At 28.7% G+C, this 27,536-nt stretch overlaps 2 protein-coding genes across 5 annotated transcripts in view; one reads left to right on the top strand and one right to left on the bottom strand.

Annotated features, from left to right (window-relative positions):
- Positions 1-5,068, bottom strand: part of LOC130668618 (EGFR adapter protein-like) — a 374,416-nt gene extending 369,348 nt beyond the window's left edge. The window contains exon 1 of one of the 3 annotated variants that reach the window (XM_057470973.1): positions 4,203-5,068. In XM_057470973.1, the coding sequence (XP_057326956.1) occupies positions 4,203-4,306 (104 nt within the window). In that variant the 5' untranslated portion in view covers positions 4,307-5,068. Of the gene's footprint in view, positions 1-3,639; positions 3,742-4,202 lie in introns of those variants that run through there. The other 2 variants (XM_057470976.1, XM_057470974.1) reach the window with 2 other exon arrangements.
- Positions 5,069-6,814: 1,746 nt separating this feature from the next.
- LOC130668616 (cadherin-23) lies at positions 6,815-26,874 on the top strand. Of its 2 annotated transcripts, none has more exons than XM_057470971.1 (11): positions 6,815-7,035; positions 12,599-13,063; positions 13,172-13,323; positions 14,767-15,147; positions 15,241-15,370; positions 15,460-18,659; positions 23,489-23,782; positions 23,887-24,126; positions 24,205-24,527; positions 25,478-26,137; positions 26,206-26,874. In XM_057470971.1, exons 2-11 carry the CDS (start codon positions 12,877-12,879, stop codon positions 26,321-26,323), a joined length of 5,685 nt encoding a protein of 1,894 aa, XP_057326954.1. In that variant the 5' UTR covers positions 6,815-7,035; positions 12,599-12,876; the 3' UTR covers positions 26,324-26,874. The 2 variants fall into 2 exon arrangements, with proteins under 2 accessions (XP_057326954.1, XP_057326955.1); XM_057470972.1 differs by having other exon boundaries at positions 6,815-6,999.
- Positions 26,875-27,536: the final 662 nt, after the last annotated feature.

Raw genomic sequence — 27,536 nt, forward strand, 5'->3', positions numbered from 1 at the left:
TTAAGTTATCGTTATTTTAATTTTTTTTTAAATAATTCGAGGGATTGTGCTCGATCAGGCCTAATTATTTTTGGTCGAAAATGACTATACTTGCTCAAGCACGATCATACCTGAATATTCACCAGTCATGAGCATGCGTGATCATGCATGAGAAAGCATAATCATGCCTGACCAAGCATGAATACGCATGTCCATCGCTGGCAAATATTCAGGCATGATCATGCATGATCAGGTCTGATAATTTTTTCCCGGGAAGATAAATATAGGAATAAATATAGTTTTTAAATTGTCATTTTTTTCTGTTTTTCTTACGATGTTAACGTCTTAATTTTTAATCCAAAAACGTCTTTTTTTAAATTACGATGTTAAATAGTAAAAAAAATGCCATCTGGCAGCCAGGCTGGAAAGTAGATTTTTCGAAAATTTTTGGTAGCTCGCTTAGCTTAAAACGAAGGCAGCTCTTGTTCATTTTTACTAAGGTTAAAGCCAATTTTTGAAGGTCAGTTTTTCAATCCGAGATTTTTAATCCGCCATTCAAATATTGATAGTACGCTTATATGTATATATATAAATAAACAAGCAATACTAATTGAACCATGTATTACTAAAATTTCGGATTGACAAACTAGTTTTGAGTAAACGGGGTTGGAAACAAAAAAATACTTACGATAAGATTTATAAATTCATTAAAATTCTCAAAAACGGCGCAAGCGAATATTTAGATACTTAAAAATGAAAAATTAAATATTAAGCTCAAAGATTTCTCATGGAATTAGTAGAGAATATTGATGGATTAATAAACAAATAGGTAAATAACAGTTATAATTTATATTCATCTATTATAAATAAGTTTGAATACGAGAGAGGTTAAAGAGGCATATGGCACTGGTATAGAGTGGTAGAGAGTGGTAGAGAGACGTGGTTGACTCACGCCGCCACGTTCACATATTTATATATGTATGTAGACTTTGATCATATAAAATATTTGTAAAGTTTCCAGATTTTTTTGTTTCCAATGAAATAAAACTGACGGAATTAAATCATAATGCGAAATACATATAAGTTATTCGGAATGAAAACCATTTTTTCTAAATTTGTTGATTCTAAGCAAACTTTCGAGACTATCAAATTATTGGAAGAAATAGTCAAAACATTAAGTTTAAGGTCAAAAATAAAAGCTTATTAAATAAGCTTCAAGATACTTTTACAGAAATTGTCTATGACTTTTAGTTTAAAAGTTATATGAACTTTAACAGTGAAAAACTGATTTTTCGAAAAAATGGTGAAAATTTCAAACAGCCATAACTTCTGAACTAATCGATAGATTTAGCCCATCTTCGAACTTGATCAAGATAATCGCTCGTAAAATAAGTATGGAAAATTTCATTAAGATCCGATAAGAATTGTAGGCACAATCGTGATGACACCGCTGGTTCTATTACATATGTACATACATATATAAATTTTTCAACGAATGGTATTTTGAACTCTACTCAACCCATTATGATAGGTTATGACAAAATTCCTTGAAAAAATCAAGCATGAGGACAAATACAATACCTAAATTTTTAAAAAAATCTACCTAAAAAATGGAACCTACATAATCAATTTCAAAATAAGACATTTGAAAATTGATACAAATTAAAGCATAGTCCACTATTACGATGTTAATATCGTAAATTTTACTGAGATTTTCTTTCGTTAATGAGAAATTTATATAGGCTACTATAATTTCAATTTTCATTATGGTACAAATTACACACAATACAGAAGGGATGCAGAGGATATTTGAGTTTGAGGGGTATAATATTGTAATTACAGTTGATTTAAGTTATTCAGAATGGACACAAGAGTATTAATGAAAAGGCAAATTTAATCGCTGTTAATGGAAAACTAAAGAGGGATTTTCTGATTATTTTGGCCACAATTACGATACTCAACTGGCAGGTCTTAACATGCAAGCGTTTGTGCTGCAGTAATGATCGACATCCATTAGCTCTACTCCTGAGTAAAAAATAAAGTGGTAGCGGAAGGCACTAGAGTACGAGAGAGGATTGATGAAAACAAAAAAATAGTCAAGAGAAACAAAAGTAAAGTACGCAAAAAAATGTGGAAAAATAAGTAAAAAGCAAAGAAATAAACATCGCACGCGTGATACCTTAGACGTGTAAAATTTGAAAAAATGTCATTTGCATATGCAAATATATTGAAGTGTTTAAGCATTAATGAGGAGCATACGATTTTTTCCTTATATGTACTTATGTATATATATATATATATATATATATATATATATATATATATATATATATATATATATATATATATATATATATATATATATATACGCAATGAAATTGGACATGTATACACTGATGATAATGATATCAATGCACTGGAAAAATAATCATGGATAAATTCGACATTTTTAATGACATCACTGATATAAGGAATTACTTGTTTTAAGTTGTGTATAATAAGAAGGATTATTACCAACCGCCAAGTTAATCGTTCAAGAAATGACCGTTGCAAATTGAAATGTTTTTAAAACCTTTCTCTACCCGGTTATCGTCGTATAATTTTTTATAAAACAAAAAAAACATGAAACATAAATTACAATGTGTAATTTTCATTTATATACATTAAAAAAATTGAAAAACATTGAAAAAGTTATCAGAAATTTATTTTTTATAATTATTATATTAATTCTTCAGATAAAATATGATTTCTATTAATTGAACTTCATAATAGTTATTTTTATAACATATTGTTTTTTGGCATAATGGTAACTTGGATAAACAATTTTTTAAATCAAAATTTTTGCGTTATAACTTGAAACTTTAAAATATATAATATGTTGCAATAAACAAACAAAGAAATTTATAACATTTTGTATACGGTTTTTTCATTTAATGTTAAAAGATTGTTATCTGTTATTTTTGGCAATTCCTTATTTCAAATGAAATCTTATGTTAACTTTTATTACTAAAAGCGAATTATACAATTGTTTGAAAACTAGGTACAAACAAAAAAATGGGAACATTAAATTTAAGTTTTTAATTGAATTACAATTTGTTGTTATTATTTATTATGATGATGAATAAGAAAGATGCAAAAGCGTTAAAAGAAAATTCGTTTTTCAATTTTATGACAGGAACATACTCAGGTGTACTCTCTGAATTCTTTAGTTGCTAAGTAAAATATATGTCCAAGATTTCAATACACGAAAAGTCCAAATTTGCGCACGTGCTTGATGCGATACTTTCGCGTAAGATATAACCGGTCACGGCATGTCTCATCTTAGTTCATCGTTTATATATCGCGTGACACGTAAACACAAGCAATCGCTAACAAGAAAGTGTGAACTCACATGTACATAAATTTATGCATATATTAGTAACCTATCTCAAACAATTTATATGAAATTGAAAGTAGTACTTATATCAATATCATATTTAATTTTATTGTATAAATACATACAAAGTTTCTTTTTTACAATACATATTATTATCCAAGGTTCTTTATTCTACAGCATCAGTAAAAGTTTCAATAAACTTAAACTATCATATCATGATCCGACATGAATATTTTTATTTGTTTTATTATAATAAAATAAAATTACATGCGAATTCCACTAACCTCAGAAAAAAATATTGAAATCTGATCTTTTGAGAAACGATTCCCGTAAGAAATATAACACTTTCACGGTTATTTTTCATTGAACCGGTCAATTTACAACATTCTGTTGGCAAACCAAAGTAAAAATAAAAAAATAATTCACACTACGATAAAAAATAACTTTAACATTTAGTCATAAAATACAGCTTAATAAATATCATAAACTATAATAAAAATGTCAAAATCATTTTTAAATTTTACAAATTATATATTTTTTTCTCTCTTACTTATTTATATTTGAACACATCTGGACAAACTTGATTTGCGTGAATTTCACACTTAACATTAAGTTAAAACACACTGAGAATCACGCAAGCCAAATATATGTCATTAAAAACAAAAAATTTATTCAGCAAACAATATTATTTATCATTATTTTACTCAACGTAATTCAATAAACCAGATAGACGACAATCTTAATATTGTTACTGTCTGAACATTAAATCATAAAGTCGTCGACTTATATGTAACTAAAGAAAAGTAAATGTAAAGGATTGAAAAAAAATTCCCTCGATCGTTATTACCTTAGCCTTATGTCTCTTCGACAACTGTTCTGCCATAATAGGTAGACATCACTTATATTCGTTTTCTTCACATTCAATTCAATTCGTATATACTCCGAATTCATTTAATATACCATTGATTTAAAAATATCATTATGTAATTTTATTTTATTACAATACAGTAAAAACATAAAATAGTAATTTTAAATTATCCAACAATTTTTATGTGGTTACCATAAAAAAACACTAAATACGCGGGCTCAAATATTATGTTATTACCACAACTGTAAATGTCGTTAGCACATAAATTACTTCTCACGTATTGACAATAAACTTTTAAAAACCTCTAGCAAATATTTTTTTAAACTAAAATCTCTAATGAATTTTAACAGATCAATCACTTTTCACTTTAAAAGATAATAACTATTGTCATCACTAAACAATATCTGAGTAGAAAACTTTGCATCAATACACTCTAATTCCATTGATTTAGTCAGGAGTCACTTAAGTTGTCACGGATGAAATATGTAGACACGTGCGGGTGCAATGATCGAAACGGGTAATGATGGACAGATAGTAATTAAAAAAAACCAAAGCAATCGGAGTTAATGTTAAACTGTAAGAGGGACCCATTACCGTCGGTTCTGAAGATGATAGAGACGAAGCCAGGATGATCACTAATGACACGGATAACGGCAATAAGTACACGCAATTCGGGAGTAGTAGCTTGATCATCAGAAGAGTAGTGTGTCGAGCAAAGTCTGGGACTTATGTCCCCTATATGTTCGGGGCCTTCTCCTTCTCTTTATCGTTTTACTTCTGCTTCTTCAGGCAGGACGTACGTGCCGCACGACGACGGGCCGTGGCCTGACTCTTGGAGCCAGGCGTTGTGTGGCCCCAGGGCACGTTATCGTTACTTTCTGCATCTCTCGCTGGCGTAGTAGTAAGTCCCCTCTCCAACATGTATGGTGTTACCACAACTGTGTTCCTGGTAGCGAGCCGCGATTGTGTTCGTCGATATCACAGAGGTAAAGGAGAAGGGAGCAGAGTAGAAATAAGAAGGCCCCGTCTGCAAAACTGGCAATGCCATGTGTGGGTGTGCTATGCTGTTAATATCTTGGTGTGTATAGCAAGTAACAATGTGTGACGCAGTTGAGCCTTCTTAAGTCTTTACTGATGCAGCTGGGAACCGGTTATGGATTCGGTGTGCTACGGTCAAAACTCCTAAAAGACATGGACGAATGGAGAAAATGGAGAAAAAAAAGAGGAAACCAAGATACGTGTTAATGCCCGGACCAATGCTCCAGGCAGAATTTAACTGAGATTTTTTACTTTATTTTATTTTTTTTAATTATTTATACTCAGAGAACCAAGCTCTGTCCTTTTTCGTTAGGGATTATTGTACAAGGGAGGAATATAGTTTGTTTGATGAAAGGATCCACGGCTTCTGGGCATGATGGAATTGGTGATCCCTGGATCACCGACTATACCTCACCTTAAATGGGAAGTGCTTATCTTTTTTCACTTATTCCATGTGGATACTTTTAAATTTCAACTTCCTCTTCAAAGAGACTTTTTAATGTAATGGATTTTTTTATCGCTACACTTAAACATTTTATTAACATGAAATCAAATAAGACATTTAAATGTTTTTTTTAATTTAAAAAAGTAGAAACATCACAGTTCAATAATATTATTGTAATTTAAGTTACAAATTGACTTTTTCAATTGGCTAAACTTCATTTACGCTTCAATTAGAATACCACATGATTAGTCCATCATCAAAGGATTAAAGTTATTTAATTTTGTGAAATTTACATTTGTCGATCAGTTAGGTGTATTTAGCAGACTTAGTAACCAGGTAATTTTCATTGGAAAGTTAATACCAACATTTGATTCAAAACAACTGATGGAAATTTACCGGTCGTCGGTTCTTTTGTGTACAGAGCCGCAGTGCAGAATCAAAACAGTCTCGATAAACCAGAGAAGTGATGTTTGATCTTTTGATACATTTTAAACTTTTCTTTTTTAAATTGTATTATAATGTGCGTCCTAATTAGATTTTATAACACTGCATAATAAAATAAGAAAAGCTATAATTAAAAAGTTATCATTATTATTATTTTGACTAGAATTTTTAAAAGAAATTAAAGAAGCACCAGCACAATCATGTTTTGTAATAAATCCTTGTCACCCTATTATTCATCTCGTTAAGTCAGCGTAATTGGAGAAGGATGTCTTAGAATTACATTATTACATTATAAAATTAACAATACAAATAGTACTTAAGAAATATATATAATAGGTGTTTAGCAAATCAGATTAAACAAGCAGATAAAGTAATTTTTATTTCTTCAATTACAACGAATTTGATTTAAATAATTATAACAATAAAGAATAATTATTTTTTTGGTCATCAAGAAATTAAAGAGAAATCATATATATGGTGGTGTCCAGCCAAAGGTGGCGGAAGAAGATACACGCCTGGTTGAATAAAAACTTCATACCAGATATTTTGTGGCACATAGCCACGGTCAGTGATCACCATCACACATGCAGTAAAGAACCACGCGGCAACCTGGGGAAACAACTAAACGCGGTGAAGCCCGCGCGCCTTCTCTAGACTTGAAAACTTTCAGTTCATACCGCACTACACAACCGGTCAGGAGTATTCTTTACCTTTTAACTATATATTTAAAATTTTTTTAAATTAATATTGTGTTTAAATTATATCTATTTATAATTAAGTTATTTGTGATTTAAATAAATCAGTGTCGTGCTAAATAAAAGTTATGTTTCAGCTAATTTTGATTAACATGTATGTTAATTTTTTTATTTTATAATAATTAATAACGTAAGTATCACATTAGGATATGAAAAAAGTTATTCAACATAAAAAAATTTTTCAAAGCAAAAACCAAAGTAGAAAGTCATTTAGAAAAAAAATTTATTTTCTGAAAACAAAATAAAAATAGAAATTTAGCTTTTGGTCATCTTCCCTCGAATGTCTATGATATATTCAACCACGCCATACAATTCTACTGACGTGCAATGAGTACCATGGACGTATACTACTATCGAGCACACATTACTCGCGCAAAACTTCTAACTCTAAATGTGAATATAACTTGTGTTATTCCTGCTACTGAGTTTCCTCAAATTAAATAATTAGAAAAAAAAAAAAAAAGAAAACTGTTTACATAAATACTAAACAATTATTAAAAATTTTATTTAATTAATTATTATTGATTATATTAAAATAAATGAAAATATAAGAGAGAGTATATGCGGAAATCTTGTAGATAGTGAAAATCAGATAAAGAAAAACTGAATAATTAAAATGAATAGCATGCGATCGAGCACGTGGTTTTTATATTTATTTTTATATATTTATATAAATAGAATTTTGTATAATATAAAGCTTTAAATCAAATCGCTTTACATTTTATTTAATTAAACTAACAAGTTTAATTAAAATTGAAGTATTCCAAATAAAATAAATATTCTTTCATTTTATTTTGCTCTGATTACTACACAGATTTACAAGTTAGCAAATCCATAAAGTAATTGACATTAATTATTGATAATCTACCTCTAGTAGGTCGTAACAAAGAACTTATAATTCGAGAGACAAAGAATCTACTTATAAAAAAAAATTTTTCTTAACATAAGAGAGTTTTTGATCTTGAAGAAAAGTTAAAATTTTCATAAAAAAAAAATAATAATAAAAAAAATTATTTCAATGAAAGGCAACTTCTTTTACACTAATCAAATTAATTTCGGAATTCAAATAAATTATCTACTTTATGAACAATTTTCTTTGGAATAATAAAATAATTGTCGGTTTAAATATATTTCACTTGTATTCAAGTGAATTTTTGGGAGTAGGAATGATAATTTGACTTCATTCAAGAAAATATGTATTCGCCACTATAACCGTAACACACTTACGTAGAAAATATTCGTTCCAAAAAGGTTCATAATAGTGAAGTTCTAAATTATAGATAATACCTAACTATAAGTTGATCATTCTTGGGAATTAAAAAAAATTTTAAGATAAAAAAAATTTTCAACTCAGTATTTCTTTGACACCTTTTCTAGAATTTTTTTAAGCAAGTACAATTCGATTTAAGAATTTCCGTGGTTGGAAAAACGTTGAAAAAACATCCTCTTTAACTAACTATGAGCGTTTTTTTACTCTCAGGAACGCGGTCACAAGGTCGAAATTTTTTTTGCACCCGAATTTTTTTTAAGTTCAAATATAATCCGCTCAAAGTTCAGAATTGTCGTAAATTTGGAGTTCATGCAAGATTTACTTAAATTGAATAATATTTACTTGCAACTGCGATTTATTATTTCCTTATGTGTATAAAAATAGCCAGTTATATTTACTTGAATGACTTTATTATAGTTTTAATAATTTTTCAAAACATAACGACTTATTTTGTATATATATTAGGGTGCGTGAGAGAACAATGCGGAATTCGAAAAAACTTTATAAGACATAACTTTTAGGAAATAAAATTGTCTACAAAAAAGGTCTGATGATATTTTGTAATAGATCTGATAGTTTCGCCGGAAAAGTAGAAAATCTCAAAATTTAATATGAATTCGACTTCAACCTCAAATAACTTTTGAACAAATAGATTCCTCAAAAAATGATAAGAATCTTTTTTTGTAGAGCATTCAATTCCCTACAAAAATATGCCTGCCATTTATTCCTATGATGCATCGTTAGCTACTTATAAAAATCAGAAGACGTAAAAAAAATTTTTCCCATGTTATTCTTATGGGATATAGAAAAGTGCGATGAGGAACCTCTTAATGTTAATATTAAGAGCTCTAATTTTCACAGGCGTCTTTTTTTATCTAGATGAAACTTTTGAACCTGTTTGGAAGAAAAAAAAAAAGTTTGTTATTTTTTGGATCACCCTAATATATATATATATATATATATATATATATATATATATATATATATGTACATATACATGATAAAATAATAATTTTATTTAAAACAATGAAAAATTGAATAATGGTCAACAGAAGTGAACAATTCGCTTTCTAAAAAAACAAAAAATAATAAATAAATAACGTATTATTTATTAAAATAAAAATGTATAATAAATAAATTTCAACTATCATTTGAAATGAAATTGTATAGATAAAATATTTGCTTCATTATGTCACGTATAAAACTCCGGGAACGTCGTCACGCAACGATTGTTTTCACAGTAGGGGTGGGACTTACGGATATAAGACGGATATACAACATACGGTGGTGTGTTGTCTGCAGTATCCCGTATGTTGCACAGAACTATCATTGGGGGTTACACGCATGACAGGTGTGGGAAATGACGTCACGTGCCTAAAACATAATTATCTGTCGCCCAACATATACTACCTGGTACCCAGATTACATTTCTAATTTGTATGTTTAGTTAAAACACGAATACATTGATTAGTACATTGACTTGCCCGCATTGTAAAATTTTAGATTTGCTTTACGATTCATTTTTCTTCATTGATTGTATATTTCAATTTCCTTCTAGATATACAGTATAGCGCTCAAAATATTTTGACAAACATATTTAATTTATTTATTAACAGCAAAAAAAAAAAACACCAAAATCTCTAAATTACCTTTTTAATTGATATTTAACGTTTTACAAAATACATTAACGTCATATAGAAATATCAAATAACAAATTGTAACTTATAGATTTTTGCGTTTTTTGTTTGCTCTTAAAAAATGAAATAAATATGATTATCAAAATATTTTTGAGTGCTACTGTATATTTAAGAAATAAAATGATATATATTTTTATTTAAAAACTCGAATAAACTTCTTTGAGTGAGAGTTACTTCCGGCTTGTCGATTAACTATGAAAAATTCGACGGAAGATTACTGCTGAAGTTACCAAAGAGTTTGCAGCCCCCTTGTCTGCCATGATAACTTTTCAATGCACGCGATGGTCATGTGGCAATCGATTGTGTCTGAATTTTTTTTACGGCCTTTTGACATTGAATACAAATTCAACCAACAGTCTGGAGTATTTTAATATTATTGTATTTTATAACCGACCGTATATATATATATATATATATTTTTGTAACGTCAAACTTATAAGAAGAAAAGATTACTTAACTTCTACTCTGTTAATTCTTTTTGTAAGCATTTAAACAATTATCAGTTAAGGAATTAAGTAATTACTGGCTACTTAAAATCAGTTAACTTCCGGACAATACGTAAGTATTGCTGACCACTACTTGCTACGGCCGGATACTCTCTTACAGTTAACCAAAGAATAGTCAATGAGAAAAAACGTATAGTTATATTATTATTAAATGCAAACAAACGTAATTCAACAGGCCATGAAGTTTAAAAAAAAAAAAAAAGAACATTTAATTCATCTTATTTTCTCTTTAAGGCATCTTGCTTATCATTTCGCTTAAACACCTTTGATACACTTGTCGTACTATTCAATAAAAAAAAAAAAAAAAAAAAAGTAAAAGCAAAATAAGTAGATAAAAAATAATGACAGCTTTTACATGACTTTATCGGCAAAATCGAGATCGTCACCTAATACAGTGACATATTCAGTGGAAAAAAGATCTAAAGTTTAAACTTTCTTCAATGAGCAAATAAAAAAAAATAATAACTTGAAAGTAGTTAGGAATGCAGTTAAAGTGAGAATAATAAAATGTATGGATAATTGAACATTTAATATGTTGATGATCCATTTAGTATATTTTTAAAAATAATTGATAATATTTTACAGAAAGAAAATAAATGATTGTGTAATCGGTTGCACATATTTCTATTGTTAATCCTTCGTTACTCGCACTATACGACGATTCCAGGCACAACACTACTCAACTTAATAGAGTTGGCGTGAATTCGAGTGAGACACTAGAGAAAACGTGTGTAACGGAAGGTTAAATTAATGAGATCAGCATTTTTGACAAGGATGCTAATTCTTAGCGAATTAAGAAAAAAAACTTGTTAGCTTATTTAAATATAGATGATAAATGTAATAAGTATTTCTCTCATGTTTGACGACTTATCATTGACAAAGCTTTCACTCTACATCAGTAGGTACATCATCAAATCACACTTAACATTACTTAGCGTACTCACATTCACTATAATTATAGTTGTCTGACATAAAATAATCAGGTAGTAAAAAAGTGGGTTCAAACACGAGAAGAAAGCGTTTCGAGTTTAAATAATATTTTTTTAAAAATACAAGCGGAAATATTAAAAACTTAATGTTTTCTTCATTGTAGTCTTGACAAAAAGAAATTAAGTATTATATTTTGAAGACTAGGCATTGTTGAAAATAAAAAAACTTATTGTCGTCGCAATGTGATGTAGGGGAATGAAATTTATTAGGAATAAAGTTTTGGTGAAAAAATAAGATTATTGAAGCAGAATGACGCGTCAACGCGTGATTGTTACATGATGTGCGCAAGCTGCGAGCGCTCACGTGCGCCGAGTATCAGGCAAACATATAGGATCAGAGAATCACAAGAGTAAGTGTAAGTACTTGTTTGAAAAGAGAAAAAGATCGTGGGGTTAAAGTGAGATAGTGATTCGTAATAATTTTCAGAGTACGCGCGCGCGTTTAAAACTACTTGAGTAGTGACTCTTCTTGCGCCGGCGTGAAATTAAATACAATTTACTACGTATGTGTACATATATATCTATATATATGTATATAAATAAATAAATATAAGCACACTCAACTGCATACTAACTCAACTGATACATCAAATTATCTAATACCGTTTTATTATGTCGTGATTGAGCACTCACCGTATCAAAATATCAGAATATATAATATTAAGCTGTAAATATATGAGAGAGTGTAATAGAATTAATAACTATTAAATGCTGTATGATACAATTACGAAATTAATTAGACGTTATTATACTTATTTATTTTAGTTATTATACCATATATAATACATAATGTAACACTAATATGGAATAATAAACTTTGCGGTTTCAAAGACCAGTTTATAACGGGTTCATTTTCAATCGACGATGACTTTTTTTTTATTTATGGATAAAAAACATACAAACGTTTCACAAAAAAATCAAAATTTTTATAACAAAACCATATAAACTATTGAGGAAAGACAATTTTATTTTTTTAAATATAAAAATTATTAATTTAAAAATAATAACCAAAGTTTTTAAAGAGATTTAAAATATGAGATAATAAATTTAAAAATTAAAACCGAATAGCTTTTTATAATGATAATGAATAAATGCTTAATTTATATGATTTAATAATTTTCTATGCAAAAAAAAAATATTACGTTATGAAGTACTGCATTCTCTGTGTATGATATAAAAGAGAAAATAACATCGGGCAACCCAATTTCATTACAATCGTTATTCTTTTCAGGTGTACTAGCATATAATGAAACGATCCATAACTTGAGAATGCCACAGACTTTCCTGACTAATTGACCACAAAGTCTAATTAACCAGCTTCCCAATGGCTCAAATAATTCACTTAATTATTACTAGCAAAAGTTTTACATTTAGTAATACATAAAAATATATAATATAATATTAATGTCTAAACGGAGGCGTAGCTTTCATCAACTACTTGAATATCATATGGATGATAAAAATATGAATTATGTTAACGACTAATATTAACCAGTTTATTATTGTGAAATGATCTTTGAAGAAATAAAGTCTCGAGGACTTTTTATGTCCGCAAAAAAAGTACGATTTAAACTCTTTTGCGTGCTGATCTGCTTCGTGTCTCCCTGTCTCGCTAGGAATCATCCACCGCAATTCCTCATAAATGGACAAACTGAGATTGTGGTGAGACTTAGAGAAGGACCCGAAACCCCCGTTGGTAATTAAAGTTTTTACTTTCAATTATTTTATGTAATTAATAATTAAATTATTTTATGTAATTAATAATTAAATTATTTTTTTATTTTATTTTTTTTTTTTATTACAGGAAGTTTAATTTACAGACTAAGAGGCATTGATCCTGATGGTGATAATTTAACATTTGGTGTAAAAGATCAACCAGGAGCCGATGTCATTCGAGTCGAAAATTTTGGCACTCAAGAAGCAAATATATATTTAAATAAATTATTAGATAGAGAGGTATTACAAATATTTATTAAAACTAAATAAAAAAAAGATAAAAAATAAATACATATGCTTCTTGAACCGGCAAATTTGTGATGTCACTGATAATAGCAATTAGATACTGAGTAGAAGAAAGAGTACGTCCGTACACGGAAAGAAAATTATAGAACTGGTTTCCATAATTCTATAAAATTTTTTCCTATACCGACATAGGAATTGTGACCATAAATCATGGGAGCAGGTTTTTTAATTATAGGAACAGTTCCTATAACTATGGGAATGGTTCCTATAATTATAGGAATGGTTCCTATAATTATAGGGATGGTTCCTATAATTTATAGGAATTGTTCCTATAATATTCTGGAAATCATTCCCATAATATATAGGAATGTACCCTATATTTTATAGGAATCATTCCCATAAATTATAGGAACCATTCCCAAAATATTATGGGAATGGTTCCTATAATAGTATGGGAACTATTCTCATAATATTATAGGAATGGTTTTCATAATGCTATTGGAATAGTTCCTATACCATTATAGGAATCGTTCCCATAATATTATGGGAATAGTTCCCATACTACTATAGGAACCATTCCTATAATATTATGGGAATGATTCCCATACTATCATAAAAAATTAATTTACAGAAAAGTGTGGTAATCACTTCTACAATACACAGGAATATTACTAAATATAAGAACAAAAATTCAAACATTGAAAAAAACATTCGTATTTGGCAAAAACCTTAAAATTTTTAACAAAAACTTTTTTTTTTAACAAATTTACCGTCGAAGAACCATCAATTAAATCTCTACATATCATAAGGGAAATTTCTACAATATTTTGCAAAAAAAAATTTTTATGATAATATGGGAATGGTTCCCAATATCAGTATAGGATATATTGCCATAATGGTATGGGAACTATTCCATAACATATGGGAACCATCTCTATTGTAGTATGGGTACAATTCCTATACCATTATGAGAACTATTCCCATAATGCATAGCAAAAGTCCCCATAATTTCCTTTCCGTGTATTAGCTCGACAACTATCTTTGCTAACTTCAATTACCCGCGCGAGCGAGATTCCGTGTTTCTCGGGCGAAGTTAGCCTAGCATAAAAGAGACCATCTACCTATCACAAACGTCTTCTTCTCTTTTTTCTTTGAAGCGTTGTGACCGTCACGGTTAGCTCGGCATTATACTTACCGCGAATTGAATTGCCACAGCGACCTAACATTGTAATAATAACATTGTCAAGCGCATTAAAGTGAAACTCGTATAAAGATTAGTCAACCAAGTGAAACATCTAAATTGGATGTGGCATTTCCGGAAGATTATCAAGTCTAATCGAACTTGACAATGATCCAAAAATACTTTCCATAGTTATAATAATAATAATATGAATAATAAAATACTTTCTAATGAAGTGTGAATTATAAACATTTCAGATAAAAGATGAGTATACAATTGTGCTGACACTGACCGATGACAAACTCGGAGATGGAAACTTTATTACACAAAGTCTATTACTGTTGGTGGATGATGTTAATGATAATGTACCTATTTTTCGTCCCCATCCAACCACCTTGACAGTGAGAGAAGACTCTGGTCCTGGTATATTAACTACAGTAGAAGCAATAGATGCTGATGAAGGTGCTCATGGTCAAGTCGTTTACCATCTGCAAGAGCTTGATGGAGATAATGATGTGTTCTCAATCTCAACTGTCAGTGGTAAAGGTGTTATTCGTCTCGCTGGTAAGCTAGATTATGAAAAAAAATATCTCTACCAGTTAAGAATTATTGCTGTTGACCGTGCGATTAATGGGAGAGTAAGTTAAATTTTTAACTTTAAAAAAATTTTATTAACTTAAATTTATTGATAATTTAAATAATAATCAATTGTTATTATTATTATTTTAAAGATTAACACAGGAACAACTGCAATCTTACTTAAAATTCAGGACGTTGAAGATCAACCGCCTGAGTTCATTGCCATGACTCCAGTTGCTAGAATTAGCGAAAATGCCAAGATTGGAACTTCCGTTCTCCAAGGTTAGTTGAACATAATGTAGAATGAGAGACCATCATTTTTAAAATAATTCTTACTTTTTATTTTATTTTACTTTATTCGTTTATTATAGTTCGAGCTATCGACGGTGACAAAGGAATAAATAATAGAGTTTCATATAGCATCTCTGAAGGACCTAGATATCTTTTCGACATTGACGCTAATTCGGGTCTTGTTTTCACACGCGCCCAATTAGATAGAGAAGCTGAAGACAATGGTGATGGGACATTTATCTTGGAAATAACTGTTAAAGAAATTTCTCGAGTTGTTCCAACGCCTTCAGTAACCACAGAAGTAACTATTATTCTCACGGATGTTAATGACGAAACTCCAAGATTTCGAAGTGATCGTTATGTCGCAGAAATAAATGAAAATGCACCACCAAATACACCTGTTAATTTTATCGGTGATTCAATACCAGAAGTTTATGATCATGATCTTGGTAGTAATGGTACATTTCAAATGTTTATTGACGATAATAGTGGTATATTTGAAGTAACACCATCTCGGGGTATTAATGAAGCACCATTTTTAATACGCGTTAAAAATCCAACAGAATTGGATTTTGAACAACGATCAGTAATCAACTTTACACTTGTTGCTAAAGAAATAGCTTTATTTCATCCCAAATTCAGTGTTGTGCCAGTAACAGTTTATATAAAAGATCAAAATGACAATTATCCAGAATTTACAAAACCTATATACGAAGTTAGTATACCAGAAAATTGTCCAGTTGGAACTACAGTTGCGTGGGTTCAGGCGTTAGATAATGATAGTGGTAATTACGGAAGTTTAGGAATCAGATACACTAATTTGGGTGGAAGTATCGCATACGCATTAAAGTTAAATTCAACATCCGGTGTTATTACGGTGAAACAAACAGGCCCGGGCTTTGACCGCGAACTTGTAGCCCGGCATTATCTCACGGTCGAAGCTCGTGATGACCTCGGTAAGGGAAACCGCAATACAGTACAGCTGGTAGTTAATATTGATGATGTCAATGACAATCCACCTGTATTTCTACAAAATAAATATGAAGCTGTATTATTAGAGAATAAACAAAAGTTTGAATTGCCAATAACCGTTGAAGCATTTGATATTGATTTAAATGCAACTAAAAATTCAGAAATCGTTTATTCATTAGTTTCGAGTGAATTTTCACGTAATTTTACAATCGATTCTAAAAAAGGTACGATTAAACCTGCTAACCCTATGGATTTCGAAGCATTGCCAATGATTCCCGGGCATCGAGAAGCGTCCATTCGTCCACTTAAATTAATCGTTAGAGCTCGAGATTTAGGCACGCCAAGTTTAAGTTCAGATGTACCATTTATTGTTTACTTAAAAGATGTAAATGATAATGAACCAATGTTTGAACGTGCTATTTACCAAAAAAATATTCCCGAAGATCTTACAGGTGGAACAAGTATTTTACAAGTAAAAGCGTGGGATAAAGACTTATCGTCACCAAATAATAAATTAGTTTATCGTATTCAAAATGGTGCTGGTGATAAATTTGTCATAAGTCCTGAGAGTGGAACTATTAAAGTTGCACCAGGATCAAATTTAGATCCTGATTTAACGTCACCAAAAACAACAAAATATACATTAACAGTCGTTGCGATTGATAGTGGAACAAATATCCAAAGATCAGCTCAAGTATTAGTTAATATTACAATTATTGATGTTAATAATAAACCACCAGTTTTTATTGATCCTGGTACTGTTTCTATAAGAGAAAATACACAAGTTGGTGCGTATGTTCATCGTTTGGTTGCTATTGATCCAGATATTGCACCAATTTTACGCTATAAAATCGATCCGAATTCATCGGAAGCGCGTAATGAAGAAGGTACTCTAATTCGTATTCAAGAGTATGATTACTTAGCCGCTTTTGAGCTCAATGCTCTGGATGGTCTTTTGAGAGTTGTAAAACTGTTAGATCGTGAAAGAGTTGAAACAATAAAATTAGGCCTTATTGTTGAAGATTTAGCTGCTGTAAAGGGAATTCAAACAGCATCTACCACACTAAATATTCTTATTGAAGATGAAAATGATAATAATCCAAAATTTCGACGACCATTTTACAGACGTTCTGTTATGGAAAATAGTAAAAATGGTGTCCACATTGCTAGTATTGTTGCTGATGATCCCGATAAAAATCGTACAATAACGTATTTACTAGAAGGTCCAGTTGAAATTACTGATCTCGTACATTTAGATTCAGAAACTGGTGAAATGGTTGTGTCCAATAAAATAGATCGTGAATTATATTCCTGGTTTAATCTAACTGTACGTGCTACTGATTCTGGTATACCACTAAGATCCAGTTTGTCTGAAATTTACGTACAAATATTAGATGAAAATGATAATAATCCGTATTTTATAACCGATGTTAATAATATAACGATTATGGAAAATACAAAAATAGGTACGGAAATAGCACAAATTGAGGCTCGAGATCCTGATAGTGGTGATTATGGTAAAATAACATATTTACTAGATCATATTTCGTCACATGGAAGATTTACCATCCATCCAGAAACAGGCGTATTGTCTATAGTCAATACAATTGATTGGGAATCAAAGAGTAGTTATATAGTAATAATTGAAGCATGGGACAATTATCAATTTGGCTATACATCTGGTGAGTCAAGAAATGCATTTAAACAAATTGAAATAATAGTTGAAGACGTTAATGATAATTCACCTAAAATAGAGTTACCACAAAAGTGCGTTACAATATCTGAATTTCATGATACTCGGGATACAATAGCAACTATTAAAGCAACAGATGCTGATAATCCATCAAGTCCTAATGGACAAGTAATGTTCAGAATTCTTACAGGCAATGAAATGGGTTTATTTATTTTAGAACAAATCGATTATTGGACAGCTAAAATAAAAGCTGTGAGTTCATTGAGAGGAAAATTTGGAAATTATTCAATACTTTTAGAAGCACGTGATCTAGGATCACCATTCAATCAAGATATTAAATACTTAGCGATATGTGTTACTGATTATAATGACAATCCTCCAGTATTTTTGAGTCCTCAGCATAATACAACAATACGTGTACTAGAAAATGTAACTGTTGGGTCAACGATAATTCAAGTTGAAGCTAAAGATGCTGATATTGGACTAAATGGAGAAGTTCATTATCGATTAAAGCAAGATCTTGCTGGTCATTGGAGAACGTTTAGTATTGATGATAAAACTGGAGTTATAACACTCAAACAACCATTAGATCGTGAGACTCAAAAAATGTATGAGGTAAAATATCTTAATAATTTATTTCTGCACAGAGAAATTTATGGTAACTGTTCCTAGTACGTGTATGAAATATCATCCCATATCTTTATGGTAATGATTACTTGGAATTATGGGATATAGGCCCATACTTTCTGGTAAAAGTTCCCATAGCGCATGTGAAAGAATTATAATAATGATTACCATAATATTATGGTAATAGTTCCCATTATACTATGGTGAACGTTACTATAATATTATGGTAATGGTTCCTATAATATTATGGTAATGCTTACCATACATTGTGGTAACGATTACTATAATATTATGGTAACGATTACCATATATTATGATAGTGGTTACCATATATGTTACCACATAATGTTATGGTAATGGTTACCATATATTATGGTGATGGTTACCATATATTATGGTACACGGAAAGAAAATTCTAGCAAAGTTTACGATGATAATATCGTAATCGTGGACTAGACTTTTATTAGAGTCAATTTTAAAATATCTTACACTTATCCAAAAAATTAAAGGAACAAGAAAATTTTATAAATTTTTTAGTTATGATTGGAAGGCTGTATTTTCGTGAAAAATGATCCTATCGAAAAAATTAAAAAAGCAAATTGAAGCTTAAAATATCTAGTTTAAAGATCTTCCAGTCAAATATTTTTTTGAGCCACGGTTTTTGCGGAATCATAAGAAAAAGGTCGAGACAGAATTTTTCTAAATTTTTTGGTTTTGTTTTTTAGGTCTACGGGGCCGGGAAAAATTTTTTCAATAAAACGAATTCATGGCTCATTTAGGAAATTTATTCAGCTACAATTTGCTTTTTTTCTTTCTCTGTACGACAATTTGCTGCTAAGATATCATGTCAGCCTTCAAATGAAAAAGGATCCTTTTGTCTTTGATTATTGATATCTCAGCAAGTAATGGTCACATAGTAATTTAAAGGGCAGTTTAATAAACTTGAAGAAATTCCCTACAAGCTCCATTTTCGATTTAAAAAAAAAATTTTTTTTCATCCTTGATATCCATTTGAAAAACCCACAAAAAATGGCCATATTCTGGTTTTTTAGTCAACTCATCGCTACTCTGCAAATATTGATAAAAAAATAATGTTGCCAGGTGATTTTACAGCTTAATGTACCCCAAAGAACCCTGGAAATTTTCAGATTGATCCATTGAACCGTTTGTTTGGACTGATTGATCAAAGTTTTACAAAACAATTAAAGGAACAAGTTTTGTTTCTTGATTTGTGTAATCATTACCAAAATAAAAAAATTAATTTTTTTTTGATTTTTTTTCATTTTTGCGTTAGTTATTCAGTAAATGTAAGGTAAAGAGAAAAAAAAAAAAATTTCAAAAAATGAGACCAAACAAGAATTTTTTTACATTTTTTTTTTTACGTTTTATTCGGAGGGTTATTTTTTTTTCGTTTTGCGGAAAAATTTTCTTTTATCCTCTTTACCTTACATTTACTGAATAACTAACGCAAAAATGAAAGAAAATCAAAAAAAAATTAAGTTTTTCATTTTGGTAATGATTACACAAATCAAGAAACAAAACTTGTTCCTTTAATTGTTTTGTAAAACTTTGATCAATCGGTCCAGACAAACGGTTCAATGGATCAATCTGAAAATTTCCAGGGTTTTTTGGGGTACATTAAGCTGTAAAATCACCTGGCAACATTATTTTTTTATCAATATTTGCAGAGTAGCGATGAGTTGACTAAAAAACCAGAATATGGCCATTTTTTGTGGGTTTTTCAAATGGATATCAAGGATGAAAAAAAATTTTTTTTTTTTAAATCGAAAATAGAGCTTATAGGGAATTTCTTCAAGTTTATTAAACTGCCCTTTAAATTACTATGTGACCATTACTTGCTGGGATATCAATAATCAAAGACAAAAGGATCCTTTTTCATTTGAAGGCTAGCCCGGGAAAAAATGATTTTGCCTAATTATATATAATTATATATGATTATATATGGAGTATATATAATTATATATGGTATTATATATAATTATATATGGTTATATATAGACCTATATATAAGTATATATAGCCTTATATATAATTAGACCTAATTATACCGGGAAAAAAATGATTTTGCCTAATTATATATGATTATAAATAGAATATATATGGTTATATATAGACCTATATATAAGTATATATAGCCTTATATATAATTAGATCTAATTATATCCCGGGACAAAATGATTTTGCCTAATTATATATGATTATATATGGAATATATATAATAGTATAAATAATAGTATATACCCATATATAGTTATACATGGGTCTATATATCATTAGATCTGATTAGACCTGACCTATATAGACCCATATATAGTAATTTTTATTATATTTTAGATCTTTACATCTATATATTATCAAATATAAATTAATATTATATATATATATATATATATATATATATATATATATATATATATATATATATATATATAAGTTAATATTTTATTTATAGAATATATTTAATATTTAGTTTTTCTCATTAAATATATTAGATGCTCTATAGTCTTTATTGATATTTAATAATCAATACTCGTTAAATGCATTATAGTTTTAGGTGTATATTATTGAGAAATCATAATTATTATATTATTATACTTATTATAATAGGTGAGATCTCATAAAATTAACGTTAAGAAGTTTCACCAAATATACTTTTAAAAATAACGAATATATATTCTTTAATATATTAGTAAAAATAACTCTAGTAATTTTCGATTGTAAGTTCTAATAGTCTAATGACATGATTATATTATCTATCTATAAATACATAATAAAATGTTATATAACAAAAATAAATAAATGTAGTAGCACAGTCGTTAATTATACTCTGTATTTATATTTTGAGGGAAATATAATTTGTTATGAATAATTGCAAACGTATAATTAAAAAAAAAACTTCCCTTTGAATACTTCAATATTAATCGTACATGAACAATCGTAATTGTATATAAATTACACATAATCATATATATGATTAAACCCGCCTAATTTTCGGATCTAATTATATATAAAATATGATATATATGTATTATACATAATCATATCTAATTATATATGAGTATATATAACTTATATATGATTATACATAATTAGATCTGGCCAATTTTCAGATCTAATTATATATAACGTATTATATATAATCATATATAACCTATATATAATTATATATAAATTATATATAATTAGACCTGGCCAATTTTCAGATCTAATTATATATAACGTATTATATATAATCATATATAACCTATATATAATTATATATAAATTATATATAATTAGACCTGGCCAATTTTTAGATCTAATTATATATAAGGTCTTATATATAATTATATATAATTAGGCAAAATCATTTTTTCCCGGGCTGATATGATATCTTAGCAGCAAATTGTCGTACAGAGAAAGAAAAAAAGCAAATTGTAGCTGAATAAATTTCCTAAATGAGCCATGAATTCGTTTTATTGAAAAAATTTTTCCCGGCCCCGTAGACCTAAAAAACAAAACCAAAAAATTTAGAAAAATTCTGTCTCGACCTTTTTCTTATGATTCCGCAAAAACCGTGGCTCAAAAAAATATTTGACTGGAAGATTTTTAAACTAGATATTTTAAGCTTCAATTTGCTTTTTTAATTTTTTCGATAGGATCATTTTTCACGAAAATACAGCTTTCCAATAATCACTAAAAAATTTATAAAATTTTCTTGTTCCTTTAATTTTTTGGATAAGTGTATTTCAAAATTTACTACGTGGGTTATATTTTTCACTATTTAACATCGTAATTTTAACAAAGACTTTTAGGATTAAAAATTACTTAAAAAATTACAATTTAACATCGTAAAAATAAAATAAGTAAAAATTACAATTCAAAAACTATATTTATTCCTATATTTATTTTTCTGTGTACTTTTGAGTAAAATAAATATTGCAGTGCTGCCTCTGTTATAATACGATGTAAGCTATAAAAATTACGATGTTGTATCGTAATTTTTAAATATTAACTGCGTCCTCTGCAAGAGGCGCTCTCATGACTTATGAATGTTTATTCAAATCGTTTATATGGACCTTAAGAACTCTATTAAGTGTAGGCTCTTCGGTGGCCGAGTGGTCCAAGGTGCCGGACACTTCGCACTCGAAAAGACTTGGGTTCGAACCCAACGTCATAACGATTATTATTTTATTCTTGTATTTAAAATTTCTCTGCAAATTTTATGATATTCACATGGTAATTTATATTAAAGAGCTAAAGACTTCGTATTATTTGTCTGAAGTATTATTTCCTAAATGAAATTTCCAACGCTACATCGTAAAAATTACGATTGTAAAAGTCAAGTCCACCACTACAATAATCAATAGGACAAATTACGATATGATTGTTGTAAATTTAATTAGAATTTTTTTTCTGTATAATGGTTACCATATATTATGGTAATGGTTACCATATATGTTACCACATAATTTTATGGTAATGGCGTCTATAATATTATGGTAATAGTTACCATATATTATGGTAATGGTTAGCATATTATATGCTGACGATTGCCATAATATATGATAATCATTACAATAATGTTATGGTAACTATTACTATAATATATGGTAACCATTACTATAATATTATAGTAATGATAACTATAATATATATGGGTGCCGCTCCTATAATCAACATTTCCAAAAAACCGGTTACCATGCATTATGGGAACCATTCTCATAATATATTGTAATTGTTACCATAAATTTCTCTCCATGTAATATTATATTACTTTTTAAACTTTAAATGTTTCAATATCCTATACGTTTTAGATAAGAATTGAAGCTTATGATCTTGGTACACCAACACCTTTGAGCACCGATTTAGATCTTATTATCTATGTACGAAATATTAATGATTATGAACCGCAATTTTTAGTAGATGTATTTACAATATCATTTACAGAAGAAAAACCAGCAGGTTCTGAAGTTATTGATCTACCAGAAACAATTGACAGAGATGAAGTTGATGATTTAGATGATCCGCCTACTCAAGTTTGCTATTTTATCGTAGGTGGTAATAACGATGGTTACTTTACCTTAGATACTTTTAATCATAAACTCACTGTAAGTTAATAAAAAATAATCGATATGTTTGATTTAAATGTTTAACAAGTAAATAATAAATATTTTGCTATCACAAAGTTAATAGTATGAAAAATATCTTATAGACTGCCAAAAAATTAGATCGGGAATCACAAGAAGAACATTTATTACTCATCAAAGCAACTGAAGATTGCTCATCAGTTCCAGCAAATGAAAGTTTTTTTGATTCAGCTGATGATACTTTATTAAAAGTTGTTATCACTGTCAATGATATTAATGATAATCCGCCGAAATTTGTCAGCAAAATTTTTACTGGCGGTGTAACTACAGAAGCAGATTTTTCTACTGAAGTTATTCATATAAAGGTAATTTAAATTATAAAAATTCGTTTATTATTATTATTATTCAAATGATGCATAATTTAAACTGATTTTACTTTTCAGGCAATTGATTTGGACGCGGGAGATAACGCCGCTGTAAGTTACTATCAAGTTGGAAAAATTCATATGACTTTAACGGAAGGTCTAGATGACATAAATATCCAGCCTTTCTTAGTAGACAAACTGAGTGGCGCAATTACATTAAATTTTGATCCTCAACCACGAATGAAAGGTTATTTTGATTTTATGGTCCTTGCTAATGATACAGACGGTCTTAAAGACACATCACGAGTATTTATTTATTTATTAAGAGAAGATCAAAGAGTTCGCTTTGTGTTAAGACAACATCCACCAGAAGTTCGAAATAGGATTGATAACTTTCGAGAGTAAGAGATTTAGTCATTTTTAATAAAACAAAGGCTGTCTATAAACTACATGCGCACATTAATCCAAGCGGAAAAGGGTTATTACAAAGTACCTTTATTAAACGAATCGATTTAAAACGATTAGAAGAAAAAAATATTTATATAATATTTTGCATCAAGAATTATTTTAAATAACTATTTGAATCAATTAGATTATTTTACTTGAAAAATGTAATCTTTTCTTGAAAGAAAATTGATAATTATTTTTTAATAATTCATATAAATAGAGAAAAAATTATTTTCAATTACAGAATTACGATTTTCGGTATAAATAAAATTTTTCAAATAATAATCATGATCAATTAAGTAAATTCTTTAATCAACAATATTTCCTTTGTTATATGTATTTTTTCAATCAATGTAGAAGAGAAAAAACATTATATATATAGTAGGCATATAAAATTGTAAAAAATGTCGTAAAATAGAGATCCAACCCTTATAAAAAAAATATACTAAAAATACATAAAAAATATATGAATATTCGATAAAAACTATATTTTCAACAGCTAACTTTTGGCCGATTTTCGTATATATTTTAAATGTTATTATATATATTAAAAATATATAATAGATACATGTGTAAAAGATTAAAAAAACAAAATATAATCGAAGTAAATATTTTATGTTTTCATACATGTATTTTTTATATATTTTTAATATATTTAAATCACATTTGAATTATATAAAATATATACGAAAATCGGCCAAAACTAAGCTGTTAAAAATATATTTATTATACATGTTTTATATATTTTCTTATAAATTTTTTTCACGGGGGAGAGAGTTTAAGCTAAATTAAATTTACTTAATACAGTTAATAGATAGCCACTCGTTGCTAAAAGCAAAAATTAATTTATTGTTAAATAAGATAATGATTTATCATGAGAAATATATACTTTTTATTTTTTTAGAATACTTGGGAATGTAACAGGAGCAATAGTAAATGTAGATGAGTACAAAGTTCATGAAAATCAAGACGGTTCTGTTGATCGTACGAGAACGGATCTTTATCTTCACCTAGTAAATCGCCGAGATAATTCAATTTTAGACGTATCAGAAGTTCTTGAATTAGTAGATCGTAATATTGAAAAATTGGACGGTTTATTTAAAGATTTCAATGTTTTGGATACACAACCAGCTGAATCACAACCAATTGTTCAATATGAACAAGCCGGAACAACGTTCTGGCTTTTAGTATTAACTCTATTTCTTGGTGCACTATTAATTTTGTGCATTGCTCTGTGTTTATCACAAAGAGCTTCATTTAAACGACAACTAAAAGCTGCCAATGCATCACCTTTCACTACTAACGATTCTGAATTCATACGTGGTCCAGGAAGAGTTCCAAATACTAATAAACATAGTGTAGAAGGATCAAATCCTATTTGGATGCATGCTTATGAGAATGAATGGTTCAAAAGTGATGAATCATTCAGTCATAATTCCGATCGTGATTCGCTCGATGAAAATGCCTTAAATAATGAACAAGTAATTAATGAAGCAAGTTCTGGCGAAAGAATTACCAATGAAAATCCATACTATACTCAACCGGGACCAGCTTCAATATCTAGGTAAATATTTATCATCATTACGATTCTCAAGTACATCAAAAAGATTCATTTTTATTTTATATTCACAGCGTTGAAAGTATAACAGCCAATCAAAGTGAATCCTATCGAGAATCTCCAATATACCAACACCAAAATCCAGTACTAAATAATCCTCTCGGTAAAAAAATCGAAACTACTGAGCTATAATTTATTATATTTTAATAAATAAATAAATTGTTGTAAATAATTCGTAATTTTTGTACTTAACATTTATTTATACCGTAATATATTTTGAGTCTCCGAAGATTCAGACATTGACTCAGGATACAGTAGTTCATATGTAGATAAGAAATCGCTCTTTGATAATCTAATCTATAAATAATTTAACTGTACCAATTGTACTATTTTTATTTATGAAAAAAAAATAATTCAAATTTATAAAATATTCCATCGGTGAAGAATATTAAATTATTGAAGTGTGAAAATAAATTTTGTACATGTTTTTTGTAAATGTTTATGAACAAATAAAATTTTAAAAAATACTTATATGATATATATGTGTATGAATACGTTTTACAGTACACTGAAGAAATCGATATAGATGATTTACTGTAGTGAATGCAACATGTCGCATGGCTACTTGTAACGCACACGCGACAAAAATAAAATAGGTCATCCCATAATTTTTTATGGTATAATTATATTTATTAAATATTCAATCCAATCAAGAAAAAACTCACAAATTATTAAATTAATTTATAATTTCTAAGTATTAAAAAATGATTATAACTCAAAATTATATGTATCATTTAAAAAAAAAATAAAAATTCTAATTAATATAATAATAAAAAACAATTATACTAAATGTAAGCAAAGAACAAGAACTATGACCTTGTTGTGTGAATTACACGCAAGTCATTGGTCTTAAACTTATTCTATCTAAATTATTAAATCAAATATTTCTCAAGCAAAAATAAAGATTTTTATCGTACATATCATTAAGAATTTTAAAATTCTAATAAAAAAATTATAAATTTATTAACACTATCGAACTTTAAACTCGAAATAGAGACAAAAATTTATTTATTTATCAATGACCTAATTTTGATAAAACATGTTATGGAAATAGATAATATTGTCAAAACTTAATAAATTATAATCGCGTGAATTTAACGTGAGTAAATGGAAATCCCAAAAAGGTTGGGAGAAAACTAAACTACCTCAGTCGCTTATCGTCTTCCTGAACATTGTGCTTGCGTGCAAGTTTATGGTAATTTGGGGTGAACTTAGAACCCGTCGGTCAGTCTCGACTCATTCCCCAGCATGTAGAGTACTATTCATTCCCCTACATATACGTATATACATAAATATATGAACATACAATCTACAGGGCAAGTGACCTCACATCGCCTTCTACAAA

Source organism: Microplitis mediator, chromosome 5, assembly GCF_029852145.1.
Source record: "Microplitis mediator isolate UGA2020A chromosome 5, iyMicMedi2.1, whole genome shotgun sequence".
Taxonomy (NCBI): Eukaryota; Metazoa; Arthropoda; class Insecta; order Hymenoptera; family Braconidae; genus Microplitis; species Microplitis mediator.